The sequence below is a fragment of the Cynocephalus volans genome, chromosome 6 (genome assembly GCF_027409185.1).
Source record: "Cynocephalus volans isolate mCynVol1 chromosome 6, mCynVol1.pri, whole genome shotgun sequence".
NCBI lineage: Eukaryota > Metazoa > Chordata > Mammalia > Dermoptera > Cynocephalidae > Cynocephalus > Cynocephalus volans.
In genome coordinates, this window is record NC_084465.1 from 90,651,400 (window position 1) to 90,668,369 (window position 16,970).

General features: G+C 42.2%; 1 protein-coding gene across 1 annotated transcript in view; it reads right to left on the bottom strand.

Moving 5' to 3' along the window:
* The window catches only part of JAZF1 (JAZF zinc finger 1), a 333,199-nt gene extending 317,447 nt beyond the window's left edge, over positions 1–15,752 (bottom strand). The window contains exon 1 of the mRNA XM_063100833.1: positions 15,568–15,752. Coding sequence (XP_062956903.1) covers positions 15,568–15,682 — 115 coding nt within the window. The 5' untranslated portion in view covers positions 15,683–15,752. The remainder of the gene's footprint in view (positions 1–15,567) is intronic.
* Between the last annotated feature and the right edge of the window lie 1,218 nt (positions 15,753–16,970).

Sequence of the window (16,970 nt, forward strand, 5' to 3'; positions counted from 1 at the left end):
TGGGGATAGTTTGTGATGCTGCATTACTGTAGGAGTAGCTGACTAAAGCATCTTCATTTTATATTAACTGGAATGGCTAAATTACAAGTACAAATACATGTATCTCAGCATATCTCACAGTCTTTGATTCTTCCCTTAAATATCATTGACTGCATGGGCATCCTGTCACCCAAAACATACCATTTCTCAATTACCTGAACAAAAGTTATGACAAGTGACAATACAGAGAACAGACTCATATATCCTCAGTAAAACAATGGTTCATTTTGACAGTAAGATGTTTAAGTTAACATCTCTCTATAAGATGCAGATGTGGAAGAAAAAAACAGTATTTTTCACAGAAGAGCTACATAAAATACTACCTTTCAGAATAAAAAAGGGTACTGTGATGGTGAAATAATATCTTTGGGCTCAGGGTCTATATAATCTCCCTCAGTAATTTTTCTTTCTGTCAAAGCAGTAACTTAAAACAGTTGAAGACATTATCTCCTCTCTTCTCCCCTGATCCCCCATGTTTCTGCCAACTCCCATTACCACTAGAATTTATGCAGGACTTGAGGAAGCTAAGGAAGAAAAATTTTAGAGAAATCTATAGGTCCCCAGAGTTTGGAAACTGTACCAAACATTATTTTTAATACATCATGATTATAGCTAATCCTTATTTTTCACTCCTGCTTCAAAATAAAAGAGCAAACACAAAAGGAATTACATTAGTCAAATGAATTACATGTCAAAAATTTTTATTTCAATATAGATTTCAAAAAATAAATAGGGCTTTTAGGATTAAAAAACAAGCAAATTAGATTTTAAAAGAATGGGAGTACCAATTAGGGCTTCCCAGATCCCTATGGGGCTTTGAAAGTGGTAATGGGTCTCTGAGCTACTTAAATGTTACAAAAAGCATAGTGGAAACTAACCGTAATGAAACCACACAACTTTCCACATCATCGTTTGGGGCTGGAATCATGCTCCCTCCGGAGGCCCTGGCTGCCGCACAGGTCTGCACGCGCAGGCCTAACTACTACTCCTGTCCCACCCCTGCCACTGTCCTCTCTCCCTCTGCTCCTGCCACACAGGCCTCCTCAAACACACCCGACTCTACCGTCTCAGGCTGTTGCCGGTCCCTCTGCCTGAAGCATTCTTCTCAAATTCACGAATGGCTCGTTCACTCTCCTGCCTCATTCAAGCTCCTTCTGGGATGTCTCCCTCTCAAAGAGGCCATCCCAGGCCACCTGATCTCAAAGAGGCCTCTCAACCTCTCTCTCTCCTGACACATTCTATCTTTCTTCACAGCATTATGACTGTCTGAAATTATCTAATGTACTGTGTTTTGTCTGCCTCTCCCACAAGCACGGGACTTTATAATTCACTACTGCATACCCAGCTCCTAGACAGGGCCTGAATAGCTGGCACTCAATAAATATTCGCTAAACATATAAACTGGGAGTTTTAGATGTTGCTGCATGAAAAATGGAAAAACAAAGCATTTCATTACTTATTACATCAGCCTGTCTGTTGGACAAAATCTTTCAAGACATAGAACCCATGGGGAGGGAGAAGGAAAATAAAAAAGGGGCCCTTGGTAATAAAAAAGGTGGAAACTATTTTCTTACTCAACTACTGCTAAGTCACATAAGCCTGGACCAGATGCTTTTCTATATCAAATCCCAGGATATTCTTCTTTAAAGCAGAAAACCAGTATACTCTGTAAGACTGAAAATGATTTCAAGTGATATTGTCAAATATCATTTAGGAACAAAGTATTTTAAATATTCTCCGCAATAAGTAAACAACTCAGTTATTGCTACTTGAGCTTCTGGAACAAGGGCTATCCTGGGGTTTTGCTGAGAAGCTTCCAGCATTTGAGTATGTGACATTTCAAGGACTATTATTAAAGAGATGCACAGCTGCTTAAAGAAGGGCACACGGCATTTTGTGAGTCCTATGGTCATGTTCTTGGATTTCTTCATAAAAGCCCTACAAATCCTTTCGAATGATTCACAATAAACCTTTACAAACAATACATATAAAATCATCTCCTGTTTTTTCCATTACATAGTTGTTACAATGTGAAAAAATTACGTTTTCTGTTTATATAGCTTAATAAACCTCTCTAGACTCCTGAAATGCCTTTTCTCCTAAATAGAATATTATATTTATCAAATATGGAAGTCATGTTTCTAATCACATGACCTAACATCTCAAAAACTTAAATCTGTATAAACAATACTAAATTAAGGCTGGTATATTTTGAAACAGGAAGAATTTGTGTGTGGAATATTTTAACAGCTCATAGATTCCTACGACCACTCGGTACAACTTACACAAACACAAACCAAAACTCTACCGGAGAAATCGAATTTCATCAAATATCTCCAAGTAAAAAAAGAAATGTATATGGTTATTTTGATTATTTTTCTTCCATTGTATTATGGAAACATAGAGAGGATAAAAGAATCTGAAGAGTGTATGGAGCATCATCACGGATGTAAAAAAAATGGTACAAGCATGTCAGTGTGACCACATGCTGCTTCTGCTTCCTAGTTGCCAGGCCCTTCTTTCGCATGTTCTTATTTACTCCTCATCACAACACTCTGAGAAAAGCACTGTTCCCATCCCCATGTGACAGGAGTTGAGACCTACAGGAATCCAATAACTTGGCCAAGGTCACGGAGCCTGCGGGATTCCAGAGTCAGCACCCATACACTCCACCACAGCTCCCTGCAGAAGACATCCAAGGGAACTAACTGAGAGCCTTCCTTTCTTCAGAATTCACCAGCTAACCCACAGAATATATGCCATGTCTCACAAAACCCAAAGGAACGTGCACACTGTTACCCCCGCCTTAGCAATGAGGAAAACGAGGCACACAGAGCTCATCTAACTTGACAGAGGAGCACAGCCAGGATTCGGGCGAGGCAAGCTGGCTCCAGAAGCCACAGCTGAGCCACTGCTTACTGCGTTCTCTGAATTCTCTCGGCCCAGCACTCTCACTCACTCGTGGCTTTAAAATCACCACAGCTCCCTCATCCTCGGAATTAGCTAGTGGGACTAGATCATCTCTAAGTTTCCTTCCAGTTTTTGAGTGATATGATGCTCAATTCATCGGTAAAAGGTTTTTTGCCATGATGAAAATACTCAGAAGGGAGTTTTTGAGTGGTTCTGCTTTTTTCCCAGAAGAAGGAAATGCTACTGATAATAGGATTAAGGCTTATCTTTTAAAATTTGGTGTACAAAATTTTTAAGCACAAAGTTTTCATATTAAAGATAGTTAACTGTTCATAAAGAATGGAAATTTAAAAAAAAAAAAAAAAACTATAAGCAACTATTCTTTCCATTACATTGTCTATAGCTTGTATAGTTTCTTTGTTGGAAGCAATGGTCTTCAAGATTTACTGCGCAACCCACCACTCATGGGTACTTCAGTAAAGCACATGTCCTATCATTAATATTTCTCATTAATACAGTGACAGACTAGAGTGGAATAGTTGTCTTATACAATGTTTTAAACTCTTCTGCATTAATTGCCAACACTTAAAGATAGATTTCACATAAAAGTCTTGATTCTTAGCTTCTCTCTCAAATAATAACAACAATAATAAAAGTATCTGCTAACAAAGGGCCTGCACTCCAACATGGCAACACTGGGTAGCAGCTGCCTTTTTAAGTGAAGACTCTCCAGTTTGCCAGAGTCTCCACCATTCCCAAGGGTACTGAACTTGGCCACTTTACTAATACATTGTGTCTCGAAGGCACGTGAGTTTGAGATCCTTAGGCCACAAGCTCCCTGGTTTGAGCTTCTCTACTATAACTACATCACATTTTCAAACGTGCTGTATATTAAAATCTTGCTCTAGTAAAACTAAAAACTACACCTATAGAACTGAAACCCAAAAAGGTAACACCCGTTTAAAAGTTTGATTCCTTTTTAAAATACAATAATCTTCACAATGCCAGTTATTTCATTAGGGCAACCCCATAAGTTCCCACACTTGGCAACACATTACAATCAACATTGAAGGGTTAAGAACATGGACGCTCTGACCAAGACACTCCAGAAGCTCTGGGGGTGAAGCCCCAGAGACCTTATTTTCTCTAGGTTCACCCAAGTGACTCTGATGGCAACCTGTGTTGAAAACTACTGGTGTAAGCCATGCTGACATAGAGATGTGATGTATAAATCTGTTAAGACTGATTTTCCACAAGCCACAGATGAGAATTATGCTCATTACTTTTCAATATACATTGCATATATTACACTTAAAGTGTCACCATCTTTCCAGAGATTGATAATCTGGAATAAAGTGCACATATAACTTAAATCTCTTGACCAAATTTTTTGTCTGATGTTAGCATATTTAACAGCAAATATTTTGGTGCAGGCTCCTGGAAGTGCTGAAGTGAAGCCAACATATAAAAGGGAGTTTCCACTCTGGGCAGAATATTGAGACACATTAGTTTAAATCACACATTGTCGACCATTTGGTTGAGTTGGTGCCAAACTCCAGATGTCTAGTGTCAGAAAGATCCTATTAAAAGATTAGTTGGCATATCTCTAAAATCTAAACTATCTATAGGCTACACGAGAGCTGTGAAACACCATGTGTCACTTGCCATGAGTCCTGAAGACAAGTCTTAGTCCACAGTCCACCAGCCTGTCCACATTCCTAAATAAAGTGAGATTAGCTCAATGAAGAAAAGAGAGAAGACTAGAAAAAGTTAATCTGAAATTGTTGAGGCAAAGGCTTTCTATGATATGTACTTCTCTTGGGTTTACAAAGAAACTTCAAAAACCCCATTTCCTTCATTTGATGTTTGATACCTAAGGAAGCATAGGCATAATTTATGCTTACTTATGTTTATTACCACAGTGTTCAGTTTTCTGTACAAATATATCTCTACAGATTCCCCTGCTTTTGCCAATACTTTACAATTATGCCATATATGGAGAATCAGGCAGCTAAATTAGCATTCAACAGGCTTTCACTGAATGAGTTAGGTAAGAAAAAGGAGGCTTCAATTTTAAGTCCAGATGTGCCCCTGCACCAGCAGTTTAAGGTCTGGTGATGGAGTGATAGGACCCAAAGTTTGCTGGTTCTCTGTAGATGCTGCCAGGGAAGTATTCTGCAGGGAGGGCCCTGAACATATGCCAAGAGCACCTTGGATCTTCAGGTCTTAATTCACAGTGCTTACAGTTTACATACCATTAGTCCAAACACATTTTTTAAATAAAATATATGAACATAATATGATTTTAATTTTGAAAATCTAAGTGAAAGAGAAGTTTATGTGTGTGTATAGGGTTAGGTTTTGTGTTTGTCAGACCGATCCCCAAATAAATATCAGTGAGGGAGAGAAACAAGTTAGCACCTTCAGATCCGTAATATAACATTTTAGAATTACCAAATTATCATTCTTATAATCGTTGTGACGATGGACAGCCCATGGACCCTCCTAGCCTACATGAGCACTTTCTTCAGAAGCCTTGAAATATTCTGAAACATTTCTGTTTCTACCAAAAATATTTCCCCAACCATCCAAATTTCTCCCATTGGAAATCCAGCCTTTCTGTATGTAAGACATTTAGGTATGGAAGAGCCTTCTATTAAAATGCAAACATCTTTTAGAAGATCACAACTTAGGCTGTAAAGAGCAAGTACTGAGTAGACAGGGACACTTGAGAGCAAAGCCTACCCCTGGTTCCCTCATTTTACAGCTGTGCTACTTGGTTTATATACTGTTTTCCTCCTGTGTCAAATGGCACTAATACTGCATAATACATACTAAAGCAACTAGCCAGTAGGTACTTAATAAATAAGAGTTACTGTTACTATCTTTCACTAATAAGACTGTTAGAGACACCCAGGGTTGAAAAGCTACAAGGTGGTAGGATCAGAATTCAAAATCCAATGCTGTCTAGTTTCATAGTTCAAGCTTCTCCCCACCACAGCCCCCTGCCTACTTTATACCAAACACCCCTGGAAAAGTTGTAGGAGGATTCAAGATACATTTTTGTCCTAGAATTGTTTGGGTCATTCAGGCCCTGGAATATTCTAGGCAAGCAAACATGGTAGGTAAGGCAGGAATTCAACTAAGCTTCATAATATCCTCAACCCGGAAAACTGAATTCTATTCCTAAGTGTGAAAATAAAGAAATCGATTTCCTTTTAAAATCTCCTTTAAAAAGGGGGGTGGGGGGGACTGTCTTCTTCAAATTCTCTTAATACAAACTACCCTGGACTAAGTACATAACTGGTGTTTGTATATATGCCATAAACACATAACCCCCCAAATAATATATCCCCCATATATGCACACCTCCAGAGATTAGCTTCAGAGATGTTTTTCACAGACCAAAGTTACCTTTGTAACTTATTCTTTTCACATCCCAAAGAACTCCTCGATTTTATTTTCATTCCATTTCTGAAAACACTTATTGGGGAAGAGGACAGGAAGATGACAACACCCTGTCCTTCAGGAAGGAGCTGAGTTTCTGGGGAGGGTGCACAGTGCACAGGTGGTAACCACATAGTCTGGTGCACACCCACTCTGGCGCAGCCATGGGCAGGCACTATAGGACAGAGGGAAGGACCAATGATCATAATGATACTGACTGAGGTAGAAGAGGCTGTCCTGTCATGAGGTAGGAGAGGAAAATATTTTTCACCAAAACAAATAAGCATTCTAGTTCTTATTTTACTAGACATAGTATTTAACAAATATGGTAGCATATTTTACTCCAAATTAGAAGGAGTACTTCTAGGATGGGGGTGATGTCTACTTTATAAGCTTGCTTTGAGGGTAAATACTGTAAAAATACTGTATGAAAATTGTTTAGCACAGTCTCAGACACATAGCAATGACTCCCTAATTGGGAATCCAAGAAATGGACCCAAGTTTTGTAGGGCCTGCCACTTTAGACACTCTTTATGAAAAAAATGCAATGTTACAAATACCAAATGCTTATGAAAGTGATTATTTAGATTAAGAAATCACAACAAAATACAAAATTTTATAAGCTGACAATACCAAAACATCACAAAATCAAAATCTAAGAAAAGAACCCAATATGTGTATTAGTTAATTGTCTGACGTGCTGCTATAAATACTTCTTTTGGGCTGCACACTCTGATGAATTCTCAAATGACCACGATTTATATTAATATCACTCTCTATACAGGGCAAAAAGATCAGTCTTCCCTCTAGCATGGGTGATTGAAATTTATTTTTAAATATTGATAATTCAGAAAAGTTACTCTCAGTCTCATTGTTCTTTATTTGTGATGCCATATAAATGTTTCGGATGTTGTAAAATTTATAAACACCTCTATTAATTTTCTTTTACATATAAGCCATAAAAATTCAGGGTGTTTCAAGTTTTCTTGTGCATTGACTAATTTTAAACATTCTTAGTATTGATGACATTTATTAACCAATTTGTTGTCAGTATTTTTTGTTATAGATACATACTCACGTCAAATGAGCAAGAAACTTAAACACAGAATTCCCATTTAAAAGATGGCACATCTGTAATTCTGTATCCTCATTTTGAGTATATTCCTAACAGAAGAGAGCTTCCATACTGACTACACTTAGATAAGATCTGAATCCCCCACTTATAATGTTACACATCTAACAAGTGGAAGAATTTACCACACACTAGCTTCTGACTCCATACATTTCAAACCATATTCCCACTGGCAGATGTCATAGCACAAACTCATTCATGCTAGAATGCTACCTCTGCCCCTGCCCCCTTGCTTCTGGACCCCAGGTGAGTGGGTACAGTAGGTGATGCTCCTGGGAGTTAGTTATACTAGGATGGCTAAGGATAATTTAACTAGACACAGAGATGACTGTGAACCTTACAAATACATCTCAGTAAACCCAAATTAAATGTGTCCCCAATTCAACTTCCCCTCAGCTCTATATGCTCAAAACATTCTCAACTCCAATGTTATTGAACCCAAGGAGAAATATGACAGAAGGGAAGTCCCAATGTAAAAGGAAAACATTAGCTGATTGTTGTTAAAATCTTACTTTATCAAATTTTACAAGTTAAGATCCTGTGAATGCATTGCTGCGTACACTGCTAGGACTCCTACAGATTCAATAATGGTGAAAAATGTGTTGTACAAGTGAGGGGCCCTGGGGCTTGAGCTTCATTAGCTTTACAATAAATTTGCCTCTGTGGCCCCTATTACTATTCATCATTTATTTCAGTCTGCACATATCTGGTCTCTCCAAATAAATTTCAACTCCTTGGAGATAGGAAGCACTGTTTTAAGTCTAGTATATAGGAAACACTTGAAAATATGTGTACTAGTCCTCACCATCCATGGAGATCTTGGGGCGGGGAGGAAGGAGGGCTAGAGAATGTATGATACATGTATGCTCATATATACACACACAAATCTATGTCACACAAACATATATGTAGTGCATATATATACACATATGCATTATTTATATGTGTATTATATATTTTATATACACCATTTATGTATATATTTTATGTGTATATATATATATAAATTATATATACAATACCAGAGAAACAGTGTTTTTCAGTGTTAATAACACAGTATCTGACCTTGTCCCTTCTTCAAGGAAGTCTATCTCAGAAGAGAGTCACTATTGTAGCCTGGCAGACAATGAAGAGTGCTTCCTTTGGAATGTCAGTGGGTGAGCCAGGCAGGCAAGGGACACTGGCCATCAGGAGACAATCTGCTGGGCAGAGGGTCTATCGTTAATGACCCAAGAAGAGTCCCTCTGACTCCTGTCAAAGCGGAGAGAGAGTTATGGGAAAGACTTTGTCCTTAAAGAGAATATCCATTAATCTGGTCTCTGCTTGCAGCAGGCCTTTGGGAAAAAAAAAAAAAAAAAAAAAGCAGATGAAAACTACTCCAGCATTCTAGTGCCTGTTGCAATTGTTGCAAGGGGAAAATATAATTTTCTTTAAATAAAGGCATTTTTAAAAAACACACACATAATAAATTTCTGACGTGTAGTTTTCAATTTTCAGATTCTAAATAAATGACATTTTCCACTCAACACTTTAGGCATGTAAATGTGGGACAAATCTATTATCTCATCATGAAACAAAATGTTTATGTGCAATCCAGCAAGTATTTCCTTGGTACCCAGGACATATATACACTGTCAAGATCCGAAGGCAGAGGTAAGGATGAAGAGAGCAGAGAAACAAAAGGAAATGTGGGGGGATGGTTTTTGTCCTAGAAGCAAAAACTAGAAAAAGAAGGATTTTTAAGGAATTCAGTAGCATTGTTGCCTGTCTCTCAGACTCAGCCTAAAACACAAGGCCTTTGGCTTCCAAAGAGTCTTAGAAAACCCCTCTCATCAGTGTCACCAGCCTGCTCCAGCCTTCAGGCCTTCTCACTGTCATCAACGGGAAGAATTAGCATTTCTGAAAACAGCTGTCAGTTTGCATTTCTAGAACTGTCAAGGTGGGATATGTCTCCAAAATATACGAACTCTAAAGGAAACCATTTCCTAAAGAATATGCAGGCTTTTGTCAACCCAACCAACTGCAGACAGAGTTATGGTGTCTATATATTTCAGTCACACGTCAGAAAACGTGTACACTAAAGGAAAAAAATCAGAAGCTTGTGAATCTTATGAGATAGGATGTTCAATATCAATTTTTCATAAAGGGTAATTTGACTGTTTACAGGTAAGAAGTGAACAAATGGAAAAACTACCAAACACAATGTTTCAGAGACTACTATGAAGTTTTAGGTTCAGGGTTTCCTTAACACTGCATGTGATGTGTGTGTGCATACATTTTAGAACTCCCCTGGCTCTATACCTGGGGCCTTCTTAGGAACCATGGGAGGGAATAACGAGGATTTTGTTGCCAAGACACGGTGCAAGCAGAGAGCATGGTAGGCAGAGACAAACCTTTCATTCATTCATTCAGTCATTCCTTCTCCCCACAGGAAAGGTCCTCAGGTGAATGTGCCCACAGGCCCAAGGCACAGTGCCTCTTTCTAGTCCTGGATTTTTTCAAATAAATTCAGGCCACAAGGAAAGGCCGTATTGGAAGCTGCTGGCCTTGACACCAATTTCCCAGTCCACAGTGGTGAAGGCCTTTGCCAGCATCTAAAGTGCCTCTCGCCACACAGAAAGAAAGTGGCCAGAGGCTGCAACATCAGTGCTAGAATGTTGAGGGGTCTCCTATTTCCTATTCTCAATCTGCCAGGAAGGGCCTTATGGTAGTTGTAAAATGCCCAAAACAGCATAAGTAGGTGGACACAACCCATATTCTGTTAACCTCTAATGTAGACTTTCCAACCTGGGCTGGTTCACCCCTCCTGAGGCAACCTGACGGTCCCCTGCTCCAAGGAGGTCACCCGATCAGTACAGCGCACTACAGCCTAGAACTCTGGGCTGAAGCAGTCCTCCAGCCTCAGCCTCGCAAGTAGCTAGGACTAAAAGCACGCACCACCTCCCCGCTAATGCAGACTTTCATAGCAGGATTACAAACATATTTATTTAGTAAATACACAAATGGCAAGAAATTGGATGATGCTGATAATTTAAGTATTGTAGATGAGTACTTTACGTATATAATCTCACTTAATCCTCATTAACCACTCCATGAGATGGGTGCTGTCATTATCCTCATTTTACAGAGGAGGCACAGTATAGTTAAATAATTTGTCCATGGCCTTAAGGTGGAGGTGTATGTTCCACCCCAAACAGGCTGGGTTCACTACACTGCTTCTCAGATGTTCCTCATCTCAAGAGTTCAGAGTTACTTTCTGAAGGACGAAATAATTGTCTGTGGAGGGGAGGTAGGTAGGGAGAGTACTGTCAAATTCTTCACCTATTTAGTGATTTGACACAGGCCCAGCTCTGCATACCTGTCTGAATTTCAAATTCCAGCTAACACTTACCAGCCACGGAAACTTAAGCAAGTTACATAACCTATCTGTGCCTTGGTGTGCTCACCTATAAAGTGGGAACAGTAAAGGCCTGCTACATATTGTGCAACCTATTATTTAGTATGCTATGGTGCTTCTTTGAAAAAACAATGCAAATGTTTACTAAATCATCTTCGGGGCCAAATTCTACATTACTGATAGTAACTACCTTTTTATTTCTCTTTTCAGAATCTCTGACCTTTATTAATCAATGAAGCACCATGGATTTATTACCTTGGTTGTGAAGATGAGGAAACTAACAATTAGAGCCACATAGCCAGAAACCTGCTGACATCAGGGGCAAAACCACCAAGTTATAGCTTATGCAAGTCGCTCTCAGTCAATGAGACTCCATCCCTTAACAGGGGCCCCTGCAGAAAAACCTGCATCTACAATAGCAAAGCTGAGGCTTCTAACATCTGGGGAAAGTTCTAAAAGTTGTGATGGTACCTGCTAGCTCAGTACCATCACAAGAATAATCAATTCCTGTTTCTGTTCAAGAGGTACAATCCTAAAAAAAAAAAAAAAAAAAAGAGGTACAGTCCTGCCTCTGGGCCTTTGCACTGTGTCCCCCGCCTGGACATCGCTGCTCCCAGTATGTCCTCATGGCTAACTCTCATAGCTCCTTCAAGGTTCTGGTTCGCATATCAGCTTCTCAGGGAGGCCTATCCTGACCAACCTATTTAAAATTCTAACACTTCCTCCTCCCAATCTACCTTACCCTGCTTTAACTTTTTTCTATATCATTAGCCACCTTCTAACATACTACATCATTTACTTCAATTGTTTATTCTCTATTTCCCTCCACTATACTGTAAGCTCCCCAAAGGTGGGGATCTTTATTTTGTTCACCAAAAAATTTCAAGTGCCTAGAACTGTGCCTGGCACAAAGCAGGTGTCTTATATAAGTAAGTAAATAAGTTATTAAATAAGTAAATTCAAAATGAAGAGGTGCTTTAACAAATGTACCAAATAAATCAGGTAAGAATGATTCAACTTATCTTTCTGAGACCAAAAGCCAAACAATTTCCCAGCACTGGGATGCAGAGTTGGAACAGACATTTCATGAGTCTAGGGCACGACCTTCAGAGCTGAATTTAGTGCTTCTTGGTGTTTCTAAGATTCCCAGTTACCAGTTTAACTTTACCTATCTAGGATGTTCATACCCAGAATGTTTCTACAAACTCAAGTATCTACTCACAATAAGAAGCAAACAAATCCCAACCAGCTTTTCTCGTCTCCAGGAAACAGCACCGGGGCTATGAATGAATTGATAGCAAAGCTGATGGAGAAGCACTTAATTGCAGGGCTGTGGGATTTCTAGGCAATTTAAATGGGGGTTGGGGAAAACTTTTAGCTGGGACACTTGGGTTGTACACTGAGATGGGTGCTCCAGTACTGAACCAGCAGTGAAATGCAAGGAAGAAAACAGGAACACAGGTACAGCTCTCTTCCAGGAGGAGGAAAAATAGCTAATACAGAGGGTGGCAAAAACCATACTTTCTTTGGCAGGAAAATGGTTAAAAACAAGAGCTAAGTGTACATAGATAAGATGACAGAGACAGTAACTCTCAACTTAATGCACTTAATTAATCTGAACTAAACATAAAACAGTTATAATGAAAACTACAGGCCTTGAAAAATCTGTCCAGCAAGAAACATACCATATTCCCTTAAATCTTCACTTTATCACTGCTTAAGGATTTTGACTAGTGGTTAAATGGTAATAACCCAGAAGAGTCCCCAAGGTGGAACTATCACCTAAGCACATCTCTAACACTCTTATGACTGCTAAATAACAAGATTATTTAATTTGAATAAATTAAAAGTAAAATAACATACATCTCTTAGTAGTCTTCTCATGAATCTTTTTAGTGTAGCCCCTACTAATAAAGACATGAAATCAGTAAGCCAATCGCTAAAAATAACCATCTAATTGTTTCCAAAAATGTATAGACTGAATCACAAACAATAAATACCACATCATAATATACGTATAAAACGTTGACTAAATACTTTGATATATTTTCATTCATGTCTCTTCGTGAGTGACACTGTATTAATCTGGATGTTTCTGTTCTTCTTGAGATCAATTCTTATTTCTTTCTACACATAGGCTTGCCTTTCAAAGTAAGGGGCCTCTCCTCAACCGAAGTACACAATAGTATACGTGAGCCTCTTCATCCTGGGAATTTCAAGTGTTTGTTCATTCTAATATTTACTTTTCTTAAAGTTTGTGACTCAAACCATTTCCAAAGTATAGCACTTGTTAGCCCTGCCACACAGTTCACCTAAGTTATAGCTATTGTTATAAACTTATTTTTTCTATATTTTGACTATTAAAAGAAAAACACTAGCTCTTTGGGGGTAAGATACCATTACTTCAAAGCTGAGTTTTAGAAAAATGTATGGAAACATTAACCTTCATAAAAAATATGGTTGTGCAATATTAAGACAATTTCTGCAAACTTAAAAAAAAACTATAATGATTCACCAACAGTTTTAAATCATCTAATGATTACAAACTAAAACCTCAAGAATAACTATCTTTATCATATTTTAATAATTATATCTTCTTTTAACTAGCTAACCCAAGTAGCCAGGCAATGGGGTATAATTATCACTTGGCTTACATAAATTAGTTTGTCCTGAAATAATCGTGAGAATGAATGGGATATGCAATAATACCCTTCCCTTGGTCAGGAAATATTATTTATTTATATTTATTTATATAATAGATATTTATTTATATTATTATTTACATTTATTATTTTATATTTATTATTGGAAGGGGAGGAACCCGAACTAACAAAATTTCTACTAGAACTCTGCATTACTGGAGTTCAAGCTTTATTTTAAACTAGCCGTCATGAAAAATCTGATGTATACTTTCAAGCATTTTCAGTTATGACTATTCAATCATGATATGAATCAGCAAATTTGTTACTCCATTATATTGCTTTTACGATTCCCAAAATTTGCCCAGCTCTTCTGTTGCACCTTTATCACAAGAGATGGAAGAAGCTATTTCACGGACGTTTTAGAACTTTAAAAGATTGAAAACCTGTAAAATTACTCATCAGAATCATCTTTTGAAAGACATTTTGTAGACATTTTCCATGATCCTTCCGCATTCCGGATGGCCCATCATATCCCATTTTTAACAGGCATTCAACGCTTATTAAGCGCCCACTGTGTGCCAAGAGACAGCATTATACTAAGCAAAGGGGCATAAAGCTCTGCCTCATTTTATTCGTGCATAAATACACAGCAGTCATGATTTATTCTCTCAACTTTGTAGAAACGTGAGCTGCATCCACATGGCTGAATCCATGGCATTCATTTGGACTCCTGGGGCAATTTACAGGTTCTCTGGATTAGGCAGCCCCACTGAGGCACCTCGAGGCCCCAGTCACTCTCCAGCCCACACAGGACCGCTTGCAGGCGCCGGCCACACCTTCCGCAGGTGGCTAGATCGCCGGAGCCAGATGAACCTGCCCCATCTCCCCTCGCAGGGGCTTGGGATAAAAGTGTGTAAATGTGTGCAAAGACTTCTGCGAATTCGAGGACTTGTTGAAAGGTCCTGGGGTCCCGGGCGTGAAGAGAAACACGCCGCCCCGCGGGGCGCCCCCTCCCCCGCGCCGGGGCGCTGCGCAGGCCGCCGCCACCGCCGAGCCCCGGGCGCAACCGGCGCACCTCGGGCCTAGCCCCGTTCGAAAGGCGAGCCGCGGAGCCAGGGCGCATCTAAATGCCCGGCCGCGGGCCCTGGGGGCTTGCTTTCCAGCGGACGCAGCCGCAGGGGCCTCCGGGGCGGCTGGGCCCTGGGGCGCTGGGCGCGGCCCGCGGGCGCACCCAGGACCTCAGCCCGCAACGCCCCGCCGTCCGCGCCAGGCCGGGACAGGGACGGGCGCCCAGAGCCCCCGGCCCGCCAGACCCGCGCTACCGCCACCCTGGGTGAGGGCGAGCACCCGTCTTCTGCCCGCGGCCGCCGGCTCGGACCCCCTCCCGACGCACCACACCTAGCAACCGGCGCTGACAGGACGCAGTGAAGGCGGCGGCGGGAGGAGGAAGCGGAATGGCTGCCGCGGTGGAGCCACCCCCGCCCCCCCGCTCCCACCTCCCAGCGGCTGCAGCCACCGCCGAGCCCTGACAGCTCGAGCCCGAGCGGAAGCGGCAGGCGGCGTGCAGCGCCCGCCCCCCACCGCTCCCGGCGCCTCGGCCGCTCCGACCACCCGGCCCAACTAACTCCGCGCCCCTGCCCAGCGCCGGCCGCCCACCCGCTGGCCCGCCGCGCCCTCTGCCCGCGCCCCGTCCCCGGCGCCGGCCCCGCCGCCGCGGCGCACCCCCACTCCCACCACTTCGCAGCCCGCGCGCACGCCCCCCGGAATCCCCCCGCCCGCCGCACCTCGGGGCGCCCGTCCCCTCCCCCACCCAGCTCCCCGCCCCCCCCTACACCTCGCGCCTCCGCATCCCGCCACCCCCACCGGGGCCGCGCACACACCCTCCCGCCCCGCCGCCGCCTCCCTCCCTCCGTGCCGGCCACCCCTGGCCATTCTGGGGCTTCTCGCCTGGGCAGGAGTTTCGGCGCGCCCGGCACCCCCGCCACCCCCGGGCCATTTACCGATGTGGTTGTCCTCGATGTGCTCGATGAGGTCGGCCAGGGTGGGGAAGTGGAGTCCGCAGCCCCCGAACCGGCAGGTATTGGAGAAGAAGGAGGCGGCGGCGATGCCTGTCATGGTGCTACATCGAGAGCCCCCCTGGTGTCGGCTCTGCGAGCGCCGGGCGGGCGGAGGGAGGGAGGGAGGCCGGGTGGGGTGAGGAGAGGAGGGGCTGGGGGAGGGGGAGAGAGGCGGGGTGAGGGGAGCGGAGAGGACGGGACGGAGGGAGAGGGGGCGAGAGCGATGGAAGGAAGGCGAGGAGCCACCGGGAGGCAGAGGGGAGGAGGCGGCGGCGGCGGCGGGAGCGGCGTGGGGAGGGGTGGGGGTGGGGGAGGCCGCCGCAGCTGGGAGGAGGGACCAGGGCGCGCCGCTACAGCTGTGCGGCCCCAGCCTCGCTCCCCGACCCAGGCCTCACCTGGGAGCACCCACCGCCAACTTTATCTCCCTCGGCCTGCCCTTCGCAGTTGTCATGCGTGCAGTCCGTCTGGAGCCTCCTTGGTTATGAGTATTACATTCTTCATATATACACATCTGTTAATTACACGTACTTCCCCGCGAGGAGAACTCTCGGGGGCATTTGTTTGCACTTGACCACCTGTCTGGGTGTGACACTGACGTTCACCACAGGGGACCCAGGAAAAGTAATTGCGTGCACCTTATTCTTTAAAAGTTCTTTAAAAAAAAAAATAGTCCATATTCTCTTGAGGTTTGTACTAATTGATTTTAATGAAGCTTCCCTCTAGACCAGCAGAAAATCTTAGCTTTATTTAAATTTCAAAATACAGTGCTTGGTTGTCAAGTGTATTTGCCTGTGTTTTACATATGTACCACGTTTGTTACACTCCCTGCTCCTTTTGGGAAAACAAAAACTAAAATAATTTCATTACCCCAAATTACAGCGCCCCACTGCACCCCCCTCTCAAATCTGGTTATTAACCCATCCGTGTGTTTCTACCACAGCAGAAAGGACAGGATATTGGTTAAGACTAGGAGTGGAAACAGGGTCAAGGCATATATTTACTCTTCATTTAAAAGTGAAGAGATTCTTCCAGTCAGTCAAGATGACACCATCCTGTGAGCATTTAAACCATAATGTTGACCAATTAACCACTTAAGTTGAATTTGGTGGTTTCCCTGAAAACCAGCATTTTGCTAAGAATCAATTACCTTCTTGTCCCCACCCCCACTCCCAGGTGCAGTCCTATCTTTACCTGTGAAGTGTGTGTTCTCCAATAGCACTCTTCCGGGTGCCTAAGGAACGTTACACATTATCAGCAGTTTATGATCCAACGGTGCATTTTAAATTAATAAATGCATACTTAATTTAGCGTTTTTCCTTAGGACAAATTTCACTTACCTTGTGGTG